General features: G+C 40.4%; 1 protein-coding gene across 3 annotated transcripts in view; it reads left to right on the top strand.

Moving 5' to 3' along the window:
- Positions 1-3,034: 3,034 nt before the first annotated feature.
- The window catches only part of HAO1 (hydroxyacid oxidase 1), a 48,431-nt gene continuing 23,588 nt past the window's right edge, over positions 3,035-27,877 (top strand). Inside the window, exons 1-4 of one of the 3 annotated variants that reach the window (XM_072736365.1) lie at positions 3,108-3,332; positions 10,568-10,719; positions 16,145-16,222; positions 26,731-26,986. In XM_072736365.1, the coding sequence (XP_072592466.1) occupies positions 3,196-3,332; positions 10,568-10,719; positions 16,145-16,222; positions 26,731-26,986 (623 nt within the window). In that variant the 5' untranslated portion in view covers positions 3,108-3,195. Of the gene's footprint in view, positions 3,333-10,567; positions 10,720-16,144; positions 16,223-26,645; positions 26,987-27,877 lie in introns of those variants that run through there. The other 2 variants (XM_026012310.2, XM_072736367.1) reach the window with 2 other exon arrangements.

Raw genomic sequence — 27,877 nt, 5'->3', positions numbered from 1 at the left:
GAATATTAGGAAGGGCTGGAAGTGAATTAAGATTTTATTGAGTCTAGTACAAGAAAAAAAAATCCTGATCCTTTGGCCACTGTGAAAGAGAGTGCTCAAATCCAGCTGGTGCCATTGCATTGGCATTTACAGTCCTGATCCCAGACTGGTGCGGGGAGCAGTTTGTTGGGGTCAGGTGGGCAAGTACAGCCTGTCACAGCTTGAGCAAGGCCTGAACTTGTGTTGTCACCTTCCACCTTCAGCATCTCACTTCACAGAGGCCTAGAGAGGAGTGTACATCTCTGAAAAAAATGTGAGGTATTGAAACAATGTAATTATCACAAATTAACGAAAGCTTGCTAAACTCTAGCCACTTCCTTTAGTTCTTTCCACCAGGAGATTAATTAAGCAATGTGGGGACTAGCGTTGATTCATGAAGATGATGTTGGGTTGCCATTGTACACAACCAGAGTGGATTTTTTAGTTGTTGTTGTTATTTAAGCCTTTAAAAACAAAATCTTCCTTTCTTCTCCATCTTGCCAAAGCAGTGGTTCTCACACAATATTGTGCAACAGAGTCGCTTGGAAGGCTTGTTATGGTACAAGAGTTATAAAATTTCTGATTCTGCATGGGATGGGGCCTGAGAATTTGCATTTCTAACAAGCTCCCAGGTGAGGCTGCTGCTGCTGGTCCTGCTGGTCCAGGGCCACACTCTGAGAAACACTGGGCCTTACCTTCCTTAGTTTTATCAGAACTTGGCTTGATTAAGTTTCATTCAAGAATATTAAGTTGCCTCTGCACTAGAATTACATTAGTTGTAAGGTGCTTACAGTTGTAACAATTATTAAAGTTGCAAATGAAAATGTCATTTAATCTGCAGATTTTGAATTCGTTCTCAGCAGAATTAAGATTCCTTAGATATTCTCATGTGCTTGTTGGCCATGTCTATACCTTCCTTTGTGAGATTTCTGTTCATGTCTTTTGCCCATTTCATGACTGGATTGTTTGTTTCTTTGCTGTTGAGTTTAATAAGTTCTTTATAGATCTTGGAAACTAGCCCTTTATCTGATAACGTCATTTGCAAATATCTTCTCCCATTTTGTAGGTTGTCTTTTAGTTTTGTTGACTGTATCCTTTAGTGAAAGGGAATAGAGGGGAAGGGAGAAGAAACGGGTAGGAAATATCAGAAAGGGAGACAGAACATAGACTCCTAACTTTGGGAAATGAACTAGGGGTGGTGGAAGGGGAGGAGGGCAGGGGGTGGGGGTGACTGGGTGGCGGGCACTGAGGGGGGCACTTGACGGGATGAGCACTGGGTGTTATTCTGTATGTTGGCCAATTGAACACCAATAAAAAATAAATTTATTATTTAAAAAAAAAAGATTCCTTAGATAAACTTTCTCAGTGATTTCGGTAACAGTAAAACTGAGTTATTTCTTTTAGGACTCCTTCATCACATTAACAGACATTTACATTCCAATAGCAACTTTAATGTCATTTTACCTATGATTGCACTGATGCAAAAAAGTAAGCATTTGTGAACTTTTGAAATAAACCTATGTTTAATTCAATGCCATTCTTGACAGCTTAAAGCCTTTTGATTAAGTTAAGGGGTAAGAAAGTGAGATTGGAAGGGAAGGCAGCCAACCCACAGGGTGAGTTATCAACCAGCTAATACTGTGGGCAACCCAAGGCAGCAACAAAGAACAAGACACCGAGGAACTGATCACCGAGGGGGGTGGGGTGGGGTGGGATTTAGGGTACTTATGCACTGACTCCCTTGAGTCTTTGGTTGAGGACTTGGTGGAGGGCTGTCTCCTAGAGCATTGACTCCTTAGCACTGTGGTATGCCAAGTGGTTGGAAAAGCAGAATCCAAGTTGAAGAGAACATTCTTGAACAGAGGTAAGCAGTTGGAATTCAGGTATTGAATGGCTGGAGAGCATCTTAAAGTGGAGGAGGCTTCTAGATTGAAACCCAATGTCAAAGCCACTGCTTTGTGAATCGTATCTTAATAGTACAAGTCTTCCCCAAATGTTCCATTATTGAGTGAAATTTTCGATTGAGACCACAAGATCTTTAGAATGGCACCTCCCTATATCCTTCCCAGAGTGAGACAGGGCTCCTTATGAATAGGCTGTAAATTTAGGCTTAATGTTCCTTGTTAAAGCCAAATGTTTATCATCAGCTGGATTTCATATTATATAGAGGGCCTGTTTTTACTGGATGCCCTGTTCATTCCATAAGCCTTTTGTCAAATGATATGCTCATGGTGAATGTGGAAGAAAAATGAATGGGCAGCCCAGCCTGTTCTGGGTTCCAAGCAAAGAGCAAACGCACATACCGTGCGGAACAAGCAGCCTTAGCCAGAACCAAGCCAAGTGTGGATTCATGCAAGTACTTCTCTAGGACCTTAATTTTTGATGTGGCAACTAATCTGCTTCAACTGCCTCCCCAACCCCAACTTCTCTAGGACCTTAATTTTTGATGTGGCAACTAATCTGCTTCAACTGCCTCCCCAACCCCAACTTCTTTTTTTTTTTTTTTTTTTTGCATCCGCTGCTTTATTTAAGGGCTGGTGACTGACAGCTATCCCTGGCCCCGCCCCGTCCTCCTCTACAAAAGCAACTAAATGGGAAAGGGGCTGTTCTGCTAGGGCCCAAGGGGACTATGGGACTGTGGCTCTGAATCTCAGGCCACAGGCCTTGGAAGGCAGGGGAGGAGAGAGGGCAGTCCAGTTCAAATGGGCAAGGTGCTGGTGAGGTGGGTGAGGAGGCTGGAGAGTCCCGAGGCAGCCTCTGCTGGCCTTGGCCTTGTCCAGAATGTCAGGACACAGGCTCCGAGGAGGAGATGTGATGGGCGTCTGGAATTCCTCTAGGCACACGGTACAAGAGATGACTCCGGTGTTGCGGGCACGATCCATCTTTACGTCACAAGACTTCTCGTGGTTGCAGAAGGCAACTAATCTGCTTCAACTGCCTCCCCAACCCCAACTTCTCATAGCTTAGGTGTTGCTGTTCTTTGGCAGATGACTGCAAGTGAAATTGCAAAATCTAAGCATATATTTACTCACTTAATGTAAGCAACAGAGAAGTAAATCTGAACTTTGGAAAAAGTCTATTAATAATTGACAGCTAGTGGAATTATCAAAATGTAGAAGGCTATGAACAGGAAAAAAAAAAAAAAACCCAAACCTGGGGTCGCAATAACGTGTGAAAATGCTTATGCGGTTAGTTTGTATCAGTGATTATGAACAAAATGCAAAATCAGTACTTCAGAAGTCGATATATGACTATTACAGGTCCGGGGCAAATGATCAGGAAACATTGGCTGATAATATTGCAGCATTTTCCAGGTAAGAAAATTTACTTCTTGTTAAATCCTGTTTTAAAATTACATGAAAATATCCTACCAAAATAAGATCTCCAAGTTTTAATGTTAATGATGTGAAATTATTTGTCTAGATAGATGCCTTGTAGAGAGGCAAAAACTCTTGGGGCCATGAGAAGTCTTAGCCTATTAAATTGTTTAAAAATATCCCAAGGCTGGGAATCTCGGACAACTGACTGAAAAAACCAACACTAATTTTCCTCACACGAAATTCCGTGGATATTTAATTTAACTGTGTATAAAAATGGTGATGCATTCTGATGACTCTCTTTTCTTTTTCTCTGGGTATGACAGGGAGGGTCATCGCTCATGGTGCAGGAAACAGCATTAAGTGCAAGAGAGCCATCTTATCTGGTTGAACCAGATCGGATTGTTGCCTCAAATATTCCCATCCTGCTGGCTTTCCGTTATCACTCAGTTTGATTACTGTTGTCTGAACTTTCACTTTAGATTTCAATTTGTCTCTATGGCATTAATCTTTCAACTTGGCTATTTCATCCCTCATCCAGAGTGCTTCGCCTACCTCTATTCCCAAATTAGTTTTCCCTGCCTTTCATATTTCAAAGCACAACATGGTGGGTGTCATGGTTTATGTTTTCTGTTTTGTTTCTTGTAAATGCAAGGAACAAAATAACTTTCAAGGAGTGTTTTTCTCTCAGCAGTTACAGAATGGTTTATTTGCTGGAGTAGGGGTGGAGAGCCCTCAATCCCACTATACTTTTCAGGCTCATCCATCTTACATTCTAGCCTTCTGTAAAGTCAGTGAATATTGTGGGTGTTCATTAATGGTGGTAAATTAAGAAGAAGAAGAAGAAGAAGAAGAAGAAGAAGAAGAAGAAGAAGGAGGAGGAGGAGGAGGAGGAGGAGGAGGAGGAGGAAGAGGAGGAGGAAAGGGAGAAGAAGAAAAGGAGGAGGAGGAGGAAATATCCCAGAGGAAAGACTCTACCTTCCTTCTAGGCTTCCTCAGCGTAGAGAGAAATCTCTCAAAAATCACATTTCTCTGTATGAATTAGGAGAGATGAGATTATTCTGACCAAGGTGGTTCCTGGTAAGCAGCACTGATGTATCCCCAGGAATCTGAGAATGGGGTGAAGGATGGGACCTACCCCAAACTTCTGTAAGCCTTGACTTTGTCTCAGATCTTTCCTGGAACCTACACGAGCTTCACAAATGTAGAAAAGTTGTAAAGGAAATGTTGGTTAAGAATGGAGGGTCTTAAAATTCTGTATGATCTTTTTCACTTATTTAGCATTTTGGGCCTCTTCAAAGGCTTCTGCTCCTGGAAGATGTCTTTCCGTAGGCCCATAGCAATTCTATTCACCAGGTAATGCAGCTTACCTCTCAGTAGTCTCCTGAAAAGAGCACTTTAACCCAAATAGGGGGATCCCTGGGTGGCGCAGCGGTTTGGCGCCTGCCTTTGGCCCAGGGCGCGATCCTGGAGACCCGGGATCGAATCCCACATCAGGCTCCCGGTGCATGGAGCCTGCTTCTCCCTCCGCCTGTGTCTCTGCCTCTCTCTCTCTCTCTCTCTGTGACTATCATAAATAAATAAAAATTTAAAAAAAAAATAACCCAAATAGGGAACTATCAGGCCCTTGACAGGCTGGTGTCTCAGAATTTCTCAGGTCATAAAGCTCAAATCACCTCCTATTTCCTGACCCACCCTTTAGCCCCCTTCACCTCATGCTACTTAATCCATTATCTCATACTTATTACGAATCTCTGTGGGCTCAACTCTGTCCTACATGCTGAAGATAGAGCAATGAACCAGACAGACAAAGTTCCTATTCATGGGAGCTTACATTCCAATGGATGGACATCAATCTTTGACCTCCATAATGCTGGTGGTTTGAACTGATGCAAAATGTACCCCAAATAACTGGTCCAGTTGAGACCTTAAAGAGGGAGCAAAGGGGTACAGCAAATGCAGACACCTCTGCAACCCTGGAAATTCTAGAAACTTTGTGAGACATAGAAGGCAGTGTTGACTTCCAACTTGTAGATGGGAGGAGTGCCTCATGCTTGTGTGGATCACATGGTACTCTAGTGACTATTCTCAGCCTCTGCATGCACTAAGTACCTTCAAGACAGAGCATAAATAATGAGAATGAGCTTGCAATGCCATCCTTTCCATGATACTTGATCTTTCTCTTTTGTTCAGTTCAAAAGGGAAAAAAAAAAGTGCATTTAATCAACTTTCTCTGGAGTTTGGCTGATGCTATTATCAACTATGGGAGGAGTTTTTATATTGCAACAAATGTCAGGGCCCATCGCCTATCTAACACTTCAATTTCTCTTTTGTTGGGTAACTTGCTGGGTGACCCTTCATTCCGCATCTTCTGTCATTGAGTCGATCACGTGGAACTAAGAGATTTTCTGCCAGGGTCCCAGTGGCTTTGGGTTGATGGGATGAAGCCAATCAATCTGAACTCTCTCATTCTGATTCAAATGAAGACTGCAAAACAACCAAACCTCAGATAACCTGTTGTGACACAGTGTCAGGGCATTTTAAAGACATTTACGAAATTGATACACCTCCTCCTCCCACAAGCACAACAAAAGGTCATTCACAGTGACAGCTATCTATTATCTCTCTATACTCAGCTCTGACAACCACAGTTTGAAGTTCTGGGGACATGGCTCACTTAGATGACCTCGCAGTTGCTTATAAACATTTCTGGGGTATGGCTTGGGACTCTGATGTTACTGTGGCCAAAATAAAATAAAATACCAAAGGACAAATAAAGTCAAATGGATGGAACCACACTGAAGAGCATGATTTCCTATTATAAACACGATGTGAACAGCAGATGTCAGGGTACTACATTTTGCATGGCCTGACTTGATTGGTGTTAACTAAAAAAAAAAACAAAAAACAAAAACAGGGATACTTGGGTGGCCTAGTGGTTGAGCATCTACCTTTTGCTCAGGGCTTGATCCTGGAGTCCTGAGATGGAGTTCCCAGATCGAGTCCTACATCGGGCTTCCGGCGAGGAGCCTGCTTCTCCCTCTGCCTATATCTCTGCCTCTCTGTGTGTGTGTCTCTCTCATGAATAAATAAATAATAAAATATTTTTTAAAAAAGACAACAAAAAACCCAATGTACATTGTTTCTCTTGCACATGAACTCAGTGTATCTTTCTCAACCATGGTCTGCATTTTGTGGCTTCTTGTGAAATTCTCATTGGTAGAAACTAATTCTACAATTTGGGCATTTAGAAGTCCTGATGATATTAGAAAATGAAGCGTCTGGGGTGCCTGGGTGGCTCAGTCAGTTAAGTATCTGACTTTGGCTTGGGTTATCATTCCAGGGTCTTGGGATTGAGCCCCACGTAGAGCTCCCTACTCAGCAGAGAGCCTGCTTCTTCCTCTCCCTCTGCCCTTTCCCCTGCTTGTGCTCTCTCACTCCTTCTGTCAAATAAAGAAAGAAAATCTTTTTTTTTTAAAGGAAAATGAAGCTCCTCCTTTTTTTCCCTGTGTGTCACTTATTGACACTGAAAATTGCATGATTTTCTTTTTCTTTTTTAAAATATTTATTTATTCATGAGAGACACAGAAAGAGAGAGAGGTAGAGAGACACAGGCAGAGGGAGAAACAGGCTCTATCCAAAGAGTCCGATGTGGGACTCGATCCCGTGACTCCAGGGTCACGCCCTGGGTGGAAGGCAGTGCTGAACTGTTGAGCCACCCAGGGATCCCTGCATGATTTTCTTTTTAAAGAACAGATGAAAAAGTGATAGCATCCTCTCACTTAAATATTTGAGCAGTATAAACTCACCTGCAGCATTTTAAGTATTCTTCTCATAGGTGTAAATGCCACAAGATCACGCAGCTGGTTTCTACGACATGTGAGGAAGCTGCTTTCTGCTTTTGCGTTATGCAAATTAGCTAATTGCCTCTTATTTTCGAAGATTCATGTAAAAGAGGTCTCACATCCATCCCATTTGTTTTCTCCTCCTATTCTCTTCTTCGTCCTCCTTTTTTCCTTTTTTTTTTAAAGATTTTATTTATTTATTCATGAGAGACACGCAGAGAGAGAAGCACAGATACAGGCAGAGGCAGAAGCAGGGGGACTCGATCCGGGATCCCCGGGATCATGCCCTGGGCTGAAGGCGGCTCTAAACCACTGAGCCAGCGCGGCTGCCCCGCCATCCTCCCTTTCTGCTCCACTCCCTATCTCTATCTCTCTTTCTTTATCTAGATAGGTGTTAGCAAACCTACACATGCACACCCATGCGGGCACACACACAAGCACAACTACACACCCTTTCAGGAGGTTCATAGGCTTTCTGAAACCCATTACACACCAAGGCATTTAAAAACTGGCTTGACTATCTAAATATGCTTACTATGCAGTGTTTTCTTCAGACTTAGATTCCTGCCCTCCTTATTCCTTTATTGCAATGCCTCAGAGGTTTAGAGTGATCCAGTTAACTGTTTTCAAGATATCACAAATATTAAGAATGAAGGGTAAAAAATAAGATTACAAAATCTGTGCTATTTTGTATATTTTATATGCATATTTACATATATTTTACTTGATTTAAATGCTGAGTGTAAAATATTATGTGGAGAAATTGGAGTGCAGTGAGATCATCTTACAGGACTTATAAAACATTAATTCACTGTGTTCAATTGATGGGATTCAGTAGCAGCACATGGCTTTAAAGCTGGGTGTTAAGTGTCCTTCAAATAGAGTATCCCATCATGGGGCGTGTGTACATCCCTGGATTATGTTGTAAATTAAATGTGAGGCGTTTGTTGGATGTGAGGTATGAGTCAAAAACCCTGTGAAAGGATCCCCCCTCTACCCCACTTCCTTTGTTCAGGCATCTTATTTTCCGTCCTTTGAAAAGAGGTTTATTATTCCATTGGTTCAATTGTTTTGTCGATCTTCATATCCTTTTTCCAAAGTGGAGGTCCTATAAGAGCACAGTCCAAGGTTACAGTCAGCTGTGATTTTATGTAAGATTGTGGAAAAATCACTTAAACTGGGGGTGGGGTCAGGTGAGACTTGGAAAGCTCTTAGAACTACGTGACAAGGTTAGCTGTAATTGCCCTTCTGAAAAATACCGAAATGTGGAGAACTTTTTAGAGAACATACGCTTTCCGCTCCAGTGATCTTACCTAATTATGTGTGAGAATTGCATTTTGTGCGCTGGTTGGTGAGTGTCTGTAATGTCACCCTCAGAAGAGAAAGTAGTGTGCATGGGGGAAGGCCAGGGAGGGGGAACACACGGTTATCAAAGGGACCTGCGCCACCACGTGGACAAGAGTAAAGCTACTGCCTGGAGATGGAAGGATTGAGCTTTGCCTTCTATGTAGGAACTGAACATTTAGCAATGTCTTTTCTCTCTCTCTCTCTCTCTCTCTCTCTCTCTCTCTCTCACACACACACACACACACACACACACACACGGCTCATGCCCTGCAGCTTTGTGTGTGCTCTTCATAAAAGCTTTCATTGTTTCCTCAGCTCTAAGTAAATATTAATGCCTTCCAAGGCCACCATGCCAACGGGTGCTATTAAAATCTTTTTCTCTCATTGTAATAATACACTTAGAGATGATTGGTAATAAAAACTCTCTTCAAGGCTTCTGCCTTCCCCTCTCAAAATGGAGATCAAAGAAGCATGCTGCGAGGGTCAGTCCAAAAGGAAAGACTTCCAGCAGCAAAGCATGTGGTGTGACTGAAAGTAATGACGATTATGATGTTCAAAGGAATTGCAGAGAAATCGCACAGTAAAACTTCTTTATTATGCTTTTCAAGGGCTGCATGTTTTTACTTTAGTATGTGAGGAAGGGTTAGACTACAGACCCAAAGCAACACGAAGGCAGAATTTCTTCTTCCGCTACATGAGGTAGGCTTCAGTTAAGACTTTGGAGGTCCAATTTGTTTTGGTTACTCCATTTCTAAATCATGCTTCACTATAATAACTAAAAATCTTGAACTCTCTGGAAGCAGAGTTCAATCTAGGTAATGAAAGGTGAGTGCTGGTTAGGTGTGTATGAGTGTCTTATCCACATGTTTATTTTCTTAAAGCTCATTATAAACAGGTCTGTACTTTCTTCCATTCTCATCAGTTACTAATGAGAAAAATAATCCCGAACAAATAGGACATATAAATTCTGCTAAGAGGGAAAGAGAACTTGTTCTCCTGTAAATTTTACTCTTAAAGATTCGCTTCTTGGTTTATTGATGATTTTCATTGCAACACGAAAGAATTGCAGGAAGAGTCATTTTAGATCATGTTCAGGAGTCAAAAAATCTTTAAACTAAACTCCAGTTCCTGGTGAATAACCTTTTGGAGGAAAATGCTCAATTAAACTAAGAAAAATTATATTCCCTCTGACCATACTTCAATGAATACGGACATCAGTTTAAGGATTTCGAAGAAACCACATTGTAATTTTAAAAGTAAGTATCCAAAGTTATTGTATGTTATAAAAGACAAACTGGACATAGTATAACCTCTCTTCATAAATTATAATCTGCCTTCTATGTTTTTTTGTCTATCAAAATGATTTGGAGGAAGTGAAATGAAAGCTATGTTCACACAAAAACATTTACGTGAATGTTTATGGTGGCTTTATTAATAATTGCTTCAAACTGGAAGCATTCCCAGTGTCTCTTAGCTGGGGAATGGGCAAACCGACTGGGACAGTAGAATACTATTCATCAACCAAGATGAACAGATTATGGATGCACTTGACAATGTGGATGAATCTCAAAAGCCCTATGCTTTAGTGAAAAAAAGCCAGACTCAAAGGCTACGTTACATATGATTCCTTTTGTATATTCTTGCAAAGTAAAACTATACTGACAGAAAACATATCAGTGGTTGTTAGGGGACTGGTTTCAGTACAAAAGGAAATGGAGAAATTTTTCAAGATGGTGAACTGTTCTTGATTGTCTTGGCAGTTACACAACTGTGTGCTTTTGTCAAAGCTCCCAAGGGTAAATCCTACCATATGTTAATTACACATCACTGAGAACAATAACTTGTGAAATTCATTATTATCTTATTGTTAACTTGCCATCTTAACAAACATTAAAACTGCCCCTTCCCTTTAACTTTGTAAAGTAATTTGCCAGATGGGAAAACTCGAAGTATATTTTCTCTTTTTAACTAAACTGTAATGTCAAAGCTTTAGTTATGATTTTAAAATTCTAAATTTTTTTTTTCTTTTTAAAATTCTAGATGGAAGCTGTATCCGCGGATGCTCCGGAATGTTGCTGAGATAGACCTGTCGACTTCTGTTTTGGGTCAGAGAGTCAGCATGCCAATATGTGTTGGGGCTACTGCCATGCAGTGCATGGCTCACGTGGATGGGGAGCTCGCAACTGTGCGAGGTAGGTAGAAAGTCCTCACCAAAGGAACAGAAGAGGACTAACATTTAGTGATTCCTTTCTCTGTATGCATCAAGCAAACACTTCCCCGGATATTTTCACACTCACGAAAATTAAGCTCATTGACTCCACCATCAAAATACCAGTTGTTGCACATTCTGCTCCTCTATGACTCTAGGCAAGATATTCTTTGGTTCCTCAGTTTTATCAGCTAGGTAGTGGCAGAGATGGGATTCAATCTAATAGCTACCTCATTTCAAAGGCCTCCCTGCTTCCCCAAACCACGTGATCCTCACAGGGAAACAGCAAATGCAGAGACCCGGATGGTTGAGTTTTCTGTCATGGTTTGGGACCACGATTCTGTTTTACAAATGGGTTATACTCCCAATAAAGCATTTCTAGCTGCCTTAGGAGAGAGAGAGATGAGAAATTCAAATATGATGCAAAGAAATTCCTTATTAGGGCTAATTTATTAACTTCCCAGTCCCCTGGCAACTATGAACATTTGAAAAGGTATGCACAGTGATAAATCTCCCCGCCCCGCTTCAGAAACTCATATAAAAGTTGGTGATGAATTCTATCTGGCTTCTTTTGATGCTAAGCAGGGCAGGAAATTCAGGCTCAAAGAGCAGGAACTAAATACTATTTTAAAGCATTTCAGTTCTAAGCGTTACAGATCTTATGGATTTACTTCCCTTCTTGAAACGTTTGCCACATAACTCTGCCAGGGATAACGGCATGACACGGTGAGGTTGAGACAGGCTTAGGTTAGAGTCCAGAACTTTTTTGAATTCTAGGACCACACACAGAGAAGTGGCCTTGAGGCCTGGGCATTGGTCTGTGGTAATCCTGAAATATGGCCAGAGAGAATGGGGGAAAAAAAAAGAAGGAAACCAGTATCTTTCTATTCACAGTTGGGGTAAGAGAAGCCTTCCCAAACATGCCATAGACAAAAACCATTAAGGCAAAAGCCAACAAATCAACACAAAATGCAGAAACGTCCATGCTGTTTCTACAAAACATGCATGTTCTACAAAAATTGAAAAAAGCAAGTGGTAAACAAAACAAATTGAAAAATTATGAGGCTGCAAAGCATTAATGATCTTTCCATGTGAAGAGCCCTTATACTTGAATAAGGAAATAATATCTAACCCAAAATAGTTGAAAAGACCTAGTGGAAAAAGACAAATAGAAAATTCATAAATGGACACATGAAACCGGCCTATAAGCACATGAAAAGTATTCAATTTACCATGTTATCAAATAAATGTAAATTATAACTATATATTTTATTTTTTGAATATCAAGTTATTATTTTCATACTATAAAATGTGATAAGGGTGGAAGGACAATGTGCATTTTCAAGTACTGGTAGGAGGAGCATTAAGTGGAACCATATTTCTAGAAAATTATTTAACAATTGTTCATCAAAGCTTTGAAAGTATGAATTCCATGTTATGCTCTAAGTCCTCTTCTAGGAATTCCAAGGAAATAATTATGACTTTGAAGAATGACGTCTCTGCAAGGATTCTCATGCCTTTGTTATTTTTAGTAGGAAAAAAATTAGAAAAAACAAAACAACCCCAAATGTCCCATAATCAGAGATTGGTTGTAAAAAACAAGGTGCATTAGACATGGGATAAATTTGGGACCCCTCAGTGGCACAGTGGTTGAGCATCTGATTTTGGCTCAAGTCCTGATCCTGGTGTCCTGGGATAAAGTCCCGTATCAGGCTCCCTGCAGAGAGCTTGCTTCTCCCTCTGCCTGTGTCTCTGCCTCTCTCTCTCTCTCTCTCTCTGTGTCTCTCATGAATAAATAAATAAAATCTTAATAAAAGAAAAAGAAATGGATACATTTTTATCATGATATCAGAGAAAGAGTGTAGTGGTATGGAAAGCTGTTGCAGTTTGTTTTTTAAAAAACTGTTACAAACAATAGCAAGGCCCTAAAATAGACTTACTTTTTAAGACAAAGAATGCAGACTACATATTACATGTGTTTATTTATGAGTGATGGGGTTACCTTTGGCTTTATATTCTTCTTATTTTGGGTCCATCCTTACAAAAGTCCCTTTGAACTATTTTGTAAGACAGGAACAACAGCAACAACAAAAAACAAAACAAAACAAAACAAAAACAAGCAAAAGATGGAGAAGGGACCATGAAAAGACTGGCAGTAAGGAAGAGTGTAAGTAAAAGAAGGCAATATGCAGAGCTCACTTTGTTAAAACAACAGCAACAAACCGCAGGGATTGCCTGTCTATGTACGCATTCCTTTATGCAATATTTGACAGGTGTTGCTATGCTCATTCTGTGGGCAAACAGCGAGAGCTCCAGAGGAAGCAGTTTTTTCTTTCTTCCCTTTTTTTTTTTTTTAAGATTTTATTTACTTATTCATGAGAGACAGAGAGAGAGAGAGAGAGAGGCAGGGATATAGGCAGAGGGAGAAGCAGGCTCCCTGTGGGGAGCCTGAGACGGGACTCCATCCCGGGACTCCAGGATCATGCCCTGAGCTGAAGGCAGGTGCTCTATCACTGAGCCACCCAGGTGCCCCACAGTTTTCTTGATGAATAAATGACAGGACTTACTCTCCCCCTCCCTTCAGGTGGTTCCAAGATCAGTGCTCCTTATTTTTGGTAGGGATGGGATGAAAAGAAAATTGAGAAGGAAGCTTGCTTAGAAACTATAATTTGATGGTCTCGATAGGACCATTTTGTGCAACATTATTTCCTCCCAACACTTAACCAGGAGGCATTAGACTATTCCTTTAGATTAATTTATCAAATACTTACAAAGCAATTACCATGTTCCAAGTGCTATTCTAAGTACATTGCGAGCATTAAAGCATCAAATCCTTGGAGCAGCCCAAAGATATAGTACTATCTTAAGCCCATTTTACACATGGGAGACTGAAATATCAAGCAGATGAATAACTTGCCCAAGATCACACAACTCATCCTTGACAGACATGGGATTCAGAGCTAGGCAGTCTGGCTCCAGAATCTTGGCTCCTAACCACCTGGTGTTGCTTTTAATTTCCAGAAAATCCCATGAAATGTCATGAGGGGAAGCCCATTTATCTGTCAATTACAATTCCCTAAGAGTGATTGATTTAGCACTTTAGGTGCATGCACAGCAGGCCTCCCCAGGACAGTAGGATACATGTATTGGGACAGGGTTGAACAATGAGAACACAAACTGTGTGGTGACACTGGGGGCATAGAGGAACTGGCAATGAAAGGTCACACACAATGCCCTTCAGAATCCAAGACCCTGGATCAGGTTCCTATGAGGGCAGGGATATAATAGTTTATATCGAGATTTGTAGTAGAAACCTCTTTTAAGGATTTCAACATTTCTGAGGTTTTCTTCTATGATCTAGTTACCATGTATGGATGGATGGTCTACTAAACATTTAAATTAACCCTGAAAGCTGGTGGTGATCAGCTCATAACCGGGAGTACTCCCTTGTTGGTATGCTTTGGTTGTGGGATGGATAGGTTATTTGGAAGGAAAAAGAGCATGTGTGTCTGGATCAGATGCTGTTGGTACTCAGGATATATCCCCCTGTTACTTATAATTTCTATCAGAACCTGCAACTTTTTTGCCTGACATTTTCTCTGACAACAGGAGCTGATGTTTAAGAGGATTGAGTGCTTCCTGCCCATTAACACACCCTTCGTTGACTGCCTTCCTATCCTCTCAGTTTCCTACTTCATCAACTCTCCTTGTGATTATTCCCAAATAAGACTTGTACTCATATCTTTTTCTCATTTTTGGCTTCTGGAAGAATGTAAACCAAGGTGAGGGCCGCTCAAATTCCCAGGGAATGGTCAGGCTTGAATAATTAGAATGGACATCCAGAAAGTTCTGGAAGCTGCCACAGTACCACAGTCTTGCCTTCTCAGTTGGCTCTCCAGACTTTACAGAACCCTGCTTCAAGGTTCTTTTGGACTTTCTTTTCATCACTCTGGAGTACATCTCCAGTGTGAACTGGGCCCCAGAACAGAGCTTGTCTTCTTAGATAGATTTGTGGTTGAAGAGTGACCATTCTTCCTTCATATTCAAAATGGCAATGAATATTAGATTGCCAAATAAAACACAGGGAGCCAGTTACATTTGAATTTCAGATAAATAACGAATCGTTTGTAGCTGGGTTGTCCTCTATGTTTATTTGCTATCTCTGGCAACTTTAGTTGAATGAGCTCTTACTTCTAGGGGGTCCTTTGAGAATCACCTGAGAATAATGCTAGGAAAAGCTTCCCAAAATGAGGCACACTTTTTATTTGCCCCTCGGGGTCCCCAAAATCCCCTCCACATATTAAAAAACCGACCTTCAGAAAAGTACAAGCAGTTTACACTTCAATGGGAGTGAAAGTTGCCCTTTCTACTTTGCTAAAGATATTTTTGTTTTAAGCTTTATGCAGGAACCTGAGAAATGGCTTTGAGGGTCAGACTGGTAACATAAATATCCAAAGAGGGATGAAGTTAAGAAAACAACAATGCCAGCTCAGTGGTGGAGATTAGCAAACCCCACGGAAGGAGGCAGCCACATTTTAGTGCGAGCTAACTAGTGCCCCACGGGAATGAGGATGTGGGGTTGCCAAATCTTCAAAAATTTTAAGAGAAGCCAGAAGCCTTGATTTTTATGTGTAATCTCCTGGTTTTTAAATGTTGGCAAATAAATCAAAAATTCCCTAAAACACTGTTTGGGGCAATAATGTGTGGGCCAAAGCAAATAATTTTGTGGGCTCCAAGTGTCCCCTGGGCTGTCGGGCTGGGACATCTGATTTATGTGGAAATTCACCACTAACTAGTTTCACTTCTATGGCAGGTCATTTTCACTTTCTAGCAGGATTACGTTTCCTCACTGATAAAGTCAGCTGCTTAAGCAAGATCAGTGGTTTGCTTGCCACCTCCCAAGGTCAGGATTGTTCCACTCTCAGGGAAGTTAGGGGCGTCACTGAGCAATGAGTTACTTGTCTTGAGTGTTGGGGTTCGACGGGACAGTTCTTTACAGAAAGTTCTGCTAATGGAAGCAAGGCTAACGAAGACAAAATCTCCTCGATGAGAAAACTCCAGAAAACAAAACCAGAGAACCCATTAAAGGTAGAGAACTGCCCTCCTGAAATCCCACCCTTTTCTTCTACCTCTTTGCCTGCCAGACCAGCCCTGGAGAGTACAGATGGTGGGATGAGCATTTGTATGTCTTTGATATTCATTTCTCATATTCTGCATGCTTGGGATAGACAGAACCAAGCACACATATTTATTTCTGGTTCTTGCTGAAAATGCAAATAGATGTTTAATAAATGCCACACAAATAAACTGTCGTGAAACATGATGATAGCCAACATTTATCTGGCAATGTGTGCCAGGCAATTTGCATTTATTAACTCATCTATCTCTTATCCTCCATAAAACATGAGTCCAAAGCCCTAAGGATCTTTTACCAACTCCTGCGCTTCGGAAACTGAGGCTTGCAGAGGACAAATATCTTGTTCCAGGTTAGTAATCCCATGTGCAATGCTGCTTATAAGATCATGGTCACTGACTGATATTTCCAAGTATCATTAACTGCCACAAGAACCCTAAGGCGAGTTCTATGTTATAATAGTCTTAGAATATTAACTGCAAACATTCTATGTTTTTATGGTTTTATCCCTTTAGTTTTGAGAGGATGGAATAAGCTACAGAATGCGAAACTCATTAAAAAATATGAGCTTTGAGCAAAATTTAGGAGCATAAATAAAAGGGCTTGAATTTTAAACAAAAATTAAAACTCCTAAAAGTCAGGGTACCTGGGTAGCTCAGTGGGTGAAGAATCTGACTCTTGGTTTCAGCTCAGGTCATAACCTTGGGGTCATGGGACGGAGACTCTACTAGAGCCTGTATTGGGCTCCATGCTCATCAGGGAGTCTGCTTGAAATTCTCTCTCCCTCTGCACCCCACCCTAAAAGTCTTTTAAGATGGAGAGAGACTAACCGAGAAATGCTGAGTGGAGAGCAGTTTGTCATGCATTGTGTTATGAATAAGACATTTATTACACTGGATGATTTAGTTAAAATTTTAATAATTGACAATTTTTATAATATATTCAGAGCCATATAAATGCCTCTACTTATAATGGCACATCCATTTGAAACCCTATTAGAAAAAAAAATGAAACCCTATTAGATTGTTTTTAATTTAAATTTTATTTTTCTTACGAGCTTCAGGGATGACTACAGAATCATTTCTACAAATACTTAATGTAGTGAAGGAAATATCAATGATAAACATAAATGCTAGGGTTGTATAAAGAAGGCAATCTCATTAGGTGAAATATTCATCTTTCAAGAGAAGTAAAGCATCTCTGACTTCTCAAAGAACACATGAAATGCTTATTATACCACAGAGGCTTTTCGGACATTATCATGGAAATCTCTTTGGTTTTAGGCACTGTGGCTGAAATGAAATTTTATTGCAGCCTCCATGGAACAACATTAGCTTTCTGTTTCATTTAAACATGAGAAATAAAAAAAAAAAAAATAAACATGAGAAATCAAGGGGAAAGAGAAGAAATTAAATGTTAATTCATCCCTTTGCCTCTTGACTGTTATGTGCTCAAGCGCCACATGAGGGAGTGCCGGGACCTCAAATAGAGAAAAATTAAAACCCACCTAACGCGTTCCAGGAATGCTCAGCATATTAGCAAATTCTTAGTAAACTGTCAGGAAAAAAAAAAAAAAAAAAAAAAAAAAAAAAAGATTTTAAAAGAAATTCCTGCCCGTGGATGCAATTAGAGGCTACCACACAGGATTTGATGGGCCATAAAACCATTAAATCTAAACACTTTCTTTTTAAGCCTAAAAGGCCAGAACATTCCAAAGTGAAGTTTGGGGACTCAGCTATGACTTGACCACCTATTAAGATGCAGGTGGAACAGATTGCAGAGTAACACAAAGAGCCATACAGACCCCAAAGAACTGAATTAGGGTGTAGGTGAGAGCTTTCGCTGTTGAATTTTCTGGATTTTCCGAGATTAAGTGATCGACCTTAACATTGAGTGAAAGACCATTCAGCAAGAAAAATTGTCATTTCCTTTGCTCCAGACCAAATGATGTATTTTTGAAAGCTTTATTGATTTATATATTTATGTGTTGTACTAGGTGACCGAGTAGATATACATTTCAGCATACCTATGAGGAAAATATCCCCCTTATTCTCAATTTTACCTAAATCCAGGAAAAGCATGAGACTTGCTTTAAATGGAACTTTTATTTTTTTTCTGAAATGAGTGCCTTTTATGCACCAGATGCTGGACTTTATATCCCGATCATTTATCCTCACAATAGACCTATGAGGCAATTATCATTTATCATTCTCCTCATTTGACAGTGGAGGACAAGGATTCCCTTAACCAAAGTCTAGGGCTGCTCCATGATCAGGATGGGGTGCGAACCAAGATCTGTTTCACTTTAGAGTCTGATCCAGTTATTTGTTTTCATCCATTATTTCATTCATTTTTACTGAGAAGAAACAGAACTAAGGAGATACAAGAAGAAAGGACAGTTCACTAAAACTTTGTCCAAATTACATCATTAAACATTTGGAAGAGAATACCTCTTTGCTTCATTGGAATAAAAAAGAATCAATTCTCACTTTTATTTTCAATCTATTTCAGTTCAACTTTATGTTTTGGACATTCTTTTACTGTCATGAAAATTCAGTGGACACACTCTTTCTGCAAACACAACTGACACATGTTATGTTTGCAGAGACACGCACATACACACGTACCGACATACACAGATATAAAAGGATTATGGACCTTCTTTGTATATATGCATACATATATATACAAACAGGTAACTTATATCTAAAAATTTTCCAAAAAGTGATAGATTCAGTGTTGAAATACTTAAAGACAAACTTCATCAATCAAAAACAGCTGGTAAAAAATTAGACTCTTACTACATTGAAGACCAACATCGAATGGTATGATTCCTAGTATCTCACACCAGAATTTAAGCTATTGGGCAGTTTTTTGAGAGCATGAGATTGCTTCTTCTTCTTTCTTTTAAGATTTTATTTATTCATGAGAGACATACAGAGAGGCAGAGACATTGGCAGAGGGAAAAGCAGGCTCCCTGCAGGAGGACTCCATCCCAGGAGGCTGGGATCACACCCTGAGCCAAAGGCAGACGCTCAAACACTGAGCCACCCAGGCGTCCCAAGATTGCTTCTTCTCAAATGGTTACTGTGCCTGATGACGTTAGAGCATGGCAGCGAGAAGTCGGAGGCTCATTGCTATGTCCTGGCACTGAGGTTGTTATACTGAGGGAGGTTGATTGAGGTCAAGGGCAAATTTGATCTTCCTTGAAATCCTCATAAAAGGCATCTCACTATGGTGTGGTCTCCATGTAATCTGCCAGTCATTCCAGGACCTGACAACTTAATAAAATAACAGAATAATAACCTGGGGATCATTACCGTAAAGCTAATGCTTTAGTCTAAATCAGAGTTCTGCCCCAGAAACAAAGTGGAAGCAAGAAAGGGAGGCAACAAGTGTCATTGGGACTAGTTGTTTCTTGAAAATCTTTCTATGCAATCAAAAACAGCTCTCAAACTTAGTGACGATGTGATCACTCAAGGTTAAACTGCTCCTGAGTCAGACAATAGACTGTCTTGAAAGCACTGGAAAGATCAAGTCTGGTTTCCTGGCCTTTCTTGGCAGTGTTTACATTGCTTCAGTTCTCTAAATCATAAATTAAGGTTCGTTTGACCACTTCTAAGTGTTCATGCATAACTGTAGTGGAAGTTTCACAACATTATTTTTGTAAGTAATCTCAACAGTAATTTCAGACACGCAGACAATAATACTCATTGCATCTTTAATAAGCCTGTGAATGGCAGTTCCTGTGTGAAGAAAGGATGACACACCCAGGGGATGTTAGGGTGCACATTTATGCAAACACTCTGGTGGGTCAGACCCTGAGTTCTGAACCAGACGACTGCTTGGTACTTTGTCACTGCATATTTTCCCCATTGCACAATGACTTCCTGTGCAGAGGACAGAATGCATTTTCTCAACAAAATTTTCAGCACAGCTGTCTTGGTGACTAAGTTTTGCAGGAGCTTTTTAATCAAATGCACCTAAAAATAACTCGAGACACTTTCATCATGTTACCCCCTTTTCCTTTAAACACACAGTTTTGGAAACTTAACTCACCTTTCCCATAAAGGAGAACTATTTTAAAAGAAATAATTTGGACCCAATGTAACACATTGCTTAATCATTCTGCTCTAAATCTGGGAATATGATTTGATCCACATGAGTTAATGCTTCAAATAATAGACATTTACTCCCATTGATAACTACCGTTTATATTTTTCTCTGTTGTGGTAGTGGTGGAGGTAGCTATGGGTGAACATCGTCCTCAGGTGTATAATAATTCCTGTCCTTGTCAAGCCTGGCATGATAAACTTCAGTTTTATTTGGTGATTTGACATCTTATTTATACATGTGAGACTGTTAGACATTTGGAAGCTATTTTATCCTTGGTAAATTGTGTTGCCCCAGCTTTGAGAAACTTCTGTCTCCCTTATTGTCTGCCATTTTATTTTTATTTTGTTGCTTATTTTTGCTTCTAACTTAAACTTTAGGAAGCTGGGCAAATCCTAGATAAGCAAGGTTATAAAATATGCTGGATAATGGTTAAATGTGCTGAGGGGCTATTACTATAATGCAATTTTATTCCTTGACTTTAAAACTAGTAAGGGACGAATGCATAAGAAACTGGCACATTTACCTGTGCTCTCCTCAAAGCAGAAGACAGACAGATGCACTGTGCCAGATGTGGCTGGCAATTGGCAAGCTGGGGCCAGTCACTACCCACCCTACCATCAGTGGGCAGTTTGCTATAAGGTCCTGGCTTTCTTTTTCCTTTTCTTTCTTTTTTTTTTTTTTTTTTATGATAGTCACACACACACACACACACAGAGAGAGAGAGAGAGAGAGAGAGAGAGGCAGAGACACAGGCAGAGGGAGAGAAGCAGGCCCCATGCACCGGGAGCCCGACCTGGGATTCGATCCTGGGTCTCCAGGATCGCGCCCTGGGCCAAAGGCAAGCGCCAAATCACTGCGCCACCTAGGGATCCCGGTCCTGGCTTTCGATGGAAGAACCTGGACTGTCAGGCTTAGTGTCCCCTAAAGTTAAGTCCACAGTAGCTTTCCTGTTTTGTCTCCTCTGCATCCAGATTACCAAGATCAGAAATGAATGTTTTCATTAAGGCTTGATGGAAAGCAAAACCCTGCCAAAATCTAGAAGCAGTTGCATTTCTCAGCCATAGCGAGGATTCTGACAGTTTGTGCTTTGTTGCAGAGCTGTTTAACTGTTCTAGCCCAACTGAATCATTGTACATTGGAGTTTATGGTTTGTATCGACTCCAGAGGTGGTTGCATTTATATCTAAGATGAGTTGATGTAAACCTCGGTGGTTCATTACAGGTTCCGGAGTGTAGATTGAGTTAACTCTACCGAATGGCAGTCTGGGGAGGCAGAACTACATTTGATCTTATGCCAGATTATTGCAGGCTCTTGTAGCATTTCCCCACCCCGGGGCATGTGATTTAACTCATAAAAAAACTTTGTTGTGGGTGTGTCCCAGGATAACTTTTATTCTGTAGACAGAATGCACCAGTATTTTCCAGGAGCCTGTAATCTATTTTGGGTGAGTGATAGTAAACAATGACTTAAAAAAAAAAAAAAGATTTTATTTATTTATTCATGAGAGACACACAGAGAAGGGCAGAGACATAGGCAGGGGGAGAGGCAGGCTCCACGCAGGGAGCCTGATACAGGTCTCCATCCCAGGACCCGGATCATGCCCTAAGCCTAAGGCAGATAGATGCTCAACCACTGAGCCACCCAGCTGCCCTGTAAACAATAATATTAAACTCATTTATGTTTATATTATTATACTTACAATTTTATTGCAAATAAAGTAGAGAAAAAAAAAACTATAGTGAGAATTTTGAAATTTTTCTTACAGGTATTATTGTTGATGACTGACTAAGCATTGCTGACAACCGCTCAGATCTACTCTGCAGACCCTTCTTGGAAATCTGCAGAGAAGGGGGTGGGGGTGGGGGTGGGGGTGGGGAAAGGCATGTTTTTGTTGCATCTCTCAGATTATTTGATGCTGTCTTTTCCTTGGATTTCCAAAGGAATGTATACCCTGAAAATGTAGGAATTATCTGCTTTGATAGTCTCTTCCTATATCAGCCATCTCACGAAGTTCCTTGGCCTAGAGAAGATTCCGCCCCCCCCCCCCCCCCCCCCCACACACACCCCAGCCTCCTTTGAGAGCTTTCCTGCTTAAGGTAGTGAGCATTTGACACTATTTCTGCAAAGAGGAATGGGTATCTTGACCATCAAAACCAATGCAGGGAAAAGGTGGGTGTGGAGAAGATTATGAGTAATGATAAGAAATCAAGATTCTTGGCAAAATTCAAAGGCAGATGCTTAATGACTGAGCCACTCAGGCACCTCTTAGGTGTTTATTCTTGAAAGTAGATCTTAAGGATGATAAAAGAGGGAGTGAGTGGAAATAGGGAAATAGAGTTGTGGGATGTCAGATAGGATCAGTGTTTACTTGATGGTGTGTCCTCCTGGATACTTTATCTCTAGGATCAGCTGACTATAATGAAAGCCAAGATTTTTAGAGTTGAATCAACATTAGGGATCTTCATCATAGGCAAGATCCGGGCCTGGGCTTTACCACCCCAGATGTGATATCCATTTTGCCAAAAGTTGTGAAATGCAGCTGGTATCTTGGGTTACATCATGCAAGTGGATCACTGTCCCTTTAAAAGAAATCTGACAGTTGCTCCTTTTGAGAGCTGGAGGTCAGTTGCATTATGGAAAATGAATAAGGGGAGAAAACGAGTTTCAAAAACATTTGTGCTTTGAAGCACTGGCCTAGGATAAGTCTATTAGAATTTTTTTTAAGATTTTATTTATTATTAATGAGACACACAGAGAGAGAGAGAGAGGCAGAGACATAGGCAGAGGAAGAAGGAGGCTCCTTGTGGGGAGCCTGATGTGGGACTCAATCCCAGGACCCTGTGATCATGACCTGAGCCAAAGGCAGACGCTCAACCACTGAGCTACCCAGGCGTCCCTCTAATTAGAATTTCTTAACAAAGTCTGATGATGCCAAGTCATTTATAAAACTAAAAAGCTTGCAATTTTTGTCCCCTAAAGAGTAATATGAGCTAGAAAGGTATTATCGTTATTTCTCAGGGCAAAAATGACATTTGAAATATTTAGCAACCAGTGCAACAAAGGACTTTAACCAATTAGAAGAGATGGTCAGATGCTCATTTCTAATGCTTTAACAGCATCCTGAATGCCCCCAACCCAGCCAGGTGTTAACTTTTAGATTTCTGGATTGTAGGGGTCAGGGGATTCTGAGAATCCTTGAGGAGAGAAAGGAGTGATGCCACATTAAAGAGACTCAGAAAGGATGGTCATTTACTTCAGAGCCATGGCTATTTACGGATTGAAATGGAAGTGTTTCAGTATTTTAACTGGCACATTTGTGATTGTCTCTCCCAAATGGTCCTTGCAAAATCCCAGGATCCCTCATCTCATTCTAACATAAAACTGTGTTGAAAACCATGGATGTAATTCATCAACAGCTTGCCTTGATCATGGCATATAATCACAAGTGAGTGGGGATCACAGTGGTCAGTAATATATGTTCCAAGGAGCGTAAAGCCTTCTCAGTTTTGCTGCTGTTCTCTCCCGAGAGCAATATCTTAGTCTCAACTCATAATATGTCAGCATAGACTCTGATATTCTCTCTGTGTCCAGGAGACTCTCTTGGAGTAAATTCATTAAATCACCAAATATTTATTAAATGCCCACAACTTTGAGCACCAGTAACATCAGGAGCCATTGGTACCAGAGGCAGTAGACTCAGGAAAAATGGCATGAAGTGGCCTTGCTTTTCTCTGGACATGCCTACCCAGCCAAAGGGGCAAAGTGAGTGTGAAGACTGACACCTCCTGCAAGGTAGGTAGGAAGTGACTATTTTAATGGTCTTTGTGGAGTGTCTGTAGATGTTTCTTATGAATACAAGGAGATCTTTTTGAGGAGTTTTGATCCTTATTGACAGAATGGCTGCTCATCTATATGATGCCTTTGTGTAAACTACAACGAAGTGTCCTATCGTTTGATGGCTCTCTTAGCTGAACCCCTTTGTGTCACCATGCCCTGATGTGGCAGGTCTTATCCATTGGTTTCCAGTTTCCTTGCCTTTCCAGAGCTATCGGCACGGTGGCTTCCTTTCCATCTTTGTGGGACCTTAGTTAGGTCACATCTTCTTCAGGACCTATTTTTCTTTATGATAAATTGATGATTAGAGGATTCTGACCCAGTCAATGTCCCCTGGTGTTCCTTCCAAACAGCAATAGATGACCGGGAGTTATTTTCCATATTTATAAATCTTAATGAAAATCAGACAATGGTCTAGTTGTTCTTATGTGTTATTTCTTAACAAGATGTGGTTTTTTAAGACAATATTTTGCAAGTCATGAGTCTCTTGAGAGAAATTCTCAAGGGCACACTAGGAGGGAACAAAATAGTGACCCATGGACAAGATCATCCCCTGTTTAGGTCTTCTTTATCTGAATTGTTATCTGAACAACAGGGATGAAAAACACCTTCCAAGGCATAGGGCAGGTAACATGTATCAAAACAAAATCCATTTTATTACCATGTGAACTTAGAGTTTTACTACCAAAGGATATTGCTACCATTTAAATCTCAAAGTGTCGTCCAGGGGATTGGCAGCATCGGTAACCCTAGGAACTGGCAAATTCTCAGGCTATATCTCAGACCTACTGAATCAGAAATTCTGGGAGGATGTTTGCATACTATGTTTTCACAAACACTCCTGGGGGATTTGGCTGTCTCCTAAAGTTTGAGAAGCAGGGCAGCATTTTAACCTCTCAAAGTAGTATCTCGAATAGCACATCACTTGATTCTCAACATCACTCTATGGATGTCACTTGGACAACTAACTGCTTTTACTGCCATTTGACACATGTCAGGCACACAGATAAGTTTAATGACTCAGGATCATATAGTCAGTTTTATATCTTTATTATTGTCTCTTGCCACGTTTGGTATTTGGCATATAAACATTGTATCAGTTTCTCCTCCATTAAAACTGACCCCAATTTTACTGGTTTTTACCTATTTTTGGTTAAAAGCCTATCACCCATGCTCTTTCATGTTCTCTGAGACAATTGGTTAGGTGAATCTACCTAATTTATTACTAATTTTTCACTTTCACTCTGCTCAGTTTTTGGTATCTTTGCTCAAAAGATTGTGAGAGAAAAGTGCTGTCTACTTAGGATGTCCAGCATATGTACTTTATAAAATTTAGAAATATAACATAAATGATAGAATGCACCTTTAACAAAATTTTTAAAGATAAAATTTTAAAAGTTAAAAAAGAAGAAAAAAAATTAAACTCACCCATAATTCTCTGACCTATCATTAGCCATTAGTTTGTTTAAGTTTATATACCAGTAATCACATTTGTACATATGTGGAATTATGTTGTATCTGTCATTTTGTAGACTTTTTTTGTTTTTTAACGTATCTTGAAAATCTTTCTGTGTTCACAAATATTTTATTTTATAACCATAATAGAAACAGAATATGTACATATATGGAGGGAGATAGAGAAAGGGAGAGACAGAGAGAGAGGTGAAATGGGGGGATTGATTTGGGGAACTGGCTCACATAGTTGTGAAGACTGGTGAGTCCAAAATCTAAAGGGTAAGATGGCAGGTTGGAGATGTAGGGAAGAGCTGATGTTGTGGTTTGAGTCTGAAGGCAGTCTGCTAACAGAATCCTTAGGGAAGGCCTTCAGTTGATTGGATGAGTCCTATTCACATTGCAGAGAGCAATCAGCCTTACTCAAAATCTACTTATTTAAATGTTACTCTCGGGATCCCTGGGTGGCGCAGCGGTTTGGCGCCTGCCTTTGGCCCAGGGCGCGATCCTGGAGACCCGGGATCGAATCCCACATCGGGCTCCCGGTGCATGGAGCCTGCTTCTCCCTCTGCCTGTGTCTCTGCCTCTCTCTCTCTCTCTCTCTGTGACTATCATAAATAAATAAAAATTAAAAAAAAAATAAATGTTACTCTCCTTTAAAGAATACCTTCACAGTAACATCCAGTGATTTGGGCAAATTCTGGGAAGCATCACTTGGCCCAATTGACACACAAAATTAACCATCACAAAAATATTAGCTGTAATGGGTGTGTATCTTTCATTTTATATAGGAACTACAGTGTATCCAATCCCCTAAGTTTGGAAATTCAGATTGTTCCCAATTTTTTCATCCTTTCACATAGCATATCTTTGGCTATTTGACCCACTTTTGTTTCCAAGATCAATTCAGAGTGTAGAGAGGAATGCTTATTTCTATTTAAAGAATTGACTTCTTATATTACTCAGCAATTAGAAATGACAAATACCCACCATTTGCTTCGACGTGGATGGAACTGGAGGGTATTATGCTGAGTGAAATAAGTCAATCGGAGAAGGACAAGCAGTGTATGTTCTCATTCATTTGGGGAATATAAATAATAGTGAAAGGGAATATAAAGGAAGGGAGAAGAAATGTGTGGGAAATATCAGGAAGGGAGACAGAACATAAAGACTCCTAACTCGGGGAAACGAACTAGGGGTGGTGGAAGGGGGGAGGAGGGCGGGTGTTGGAGGGGAATGGGTGACGGGCACTGAGGTGGACACTTGACGGGATGAGCACTGGGTGTTTTTCTGTATGTTGGTAAATTGAACACCAATAAAAATTAATTAAAAAAAAAAAGAATTGACTTCTTATTGCCTAATTTCCTTTGTAGATGTCTCTACCCTTGAACCACAACCTGAAGGCTTTGGAGTGGGGAAAGTGCCAGATTCTTCTTTACCGCTTCCTTTTTTCCTCAGCCTGCAAGTCACTGGGAACTGGAATGATGCTGAGTTCCTGGTCCACCTCCTCAATTGAAGAAGTAGCAGAGGCCAGTCCTGATGCCCTGCGCTGGCTGCAACTGTACATCTACAAGGACCGTGAGGTCACCAAGCAGCTAGTGCAGCGGGCTGAGCGAAAGGGCTACAAGGCCATATTTTTGACAGTGGACACTCCTTACCTGGGGAACCGCTTTGACGATGTGCGTAATAGGTTCAAGCTGCCACCTCAACTCAGGTAACCATGGGTATCTGATCACCCGAGCCCCTGAGCTGATCTTCTAATTCTCTTCACTCTCACTCTTGTCATGTACCAGCTCCAAAGTTGTTTTTTTTTTTTTTCCCCCAGTTTCCACATACATTTAATTCCCAATTAGATTTTCACAAAACATTGGTTCCAAAGTATGGCTAACAGAGATCTCGTTTAGGAATGATAGGCTTTGAGTTCTAGAGGTAAGTGCATTTCTTTGTCTGTTGAAACAAAGAGCCACCTGTTAGTTTTATTTTTAATTGTATTTGGAATAACTGTGTCTAGGAAGATTAAAGGAAGCTAAAAGAATGGAGACAAAAGAAGTCACATGTTTGATCCCGTTTCCTTCTTTCAGCAATATTCCTCTTTCACTGTGGTTCATCCATGGGTCAAGATTCATTCATTCACTCATTCACTCACTTATCTTAGCATATCTAGTAATCCAAAATGGAACTGGACAGGTCATTCAGCCTGTCCACTAGCAAGGAATTGTCCCTTTTCCCTGTAATATTTTAGGACTAGAATCATCTTGTGTCAAAGCTAAGAACTCATGGAGTTTACTGAGAAAGACCCTCACCTCCCTATTTTTTTTTCCTTTGTTTTTGTCTTCCCCCAGTTCCCACCAAAATCTGCTCTTAAGTTTTCATACCAATATATGACTAATAGCTTTCAGGGGTAAAACTATTTGAACAGGAATAAGAATCTTAGTTTTAATGGAGGACATTCTGATGATGGGATTTCAAAGCAAACCTCATAGTATCTAAAATGATATAGGGTGCCTTCCTAGGATCCTAGACCTCATTTTACAATGGGCCATTGTTTACTCTCTCTATATATGAAAAGATCCAAATCTAAAAGATTTCAAAATCAAATCAGCAT

Source organism: Vulpes vulpes, chromosome 14, assembly GCF_048418805.1.
Source record: "Vulpes vulpes isolate BD-2025 chromosome 14, VulVul3, whole genome shotgun sequence".
Lineage (NCBI taxonomy): Eukaryota > Metazoa > Chordata > Mammalia > Carnivora > Canidae > Vulpes > Vulpes vulpes.
Note: the sequence above shows the minus strand (reverse complement) of the source record. Positions and strands in the feature narration are given on the sequence as shown.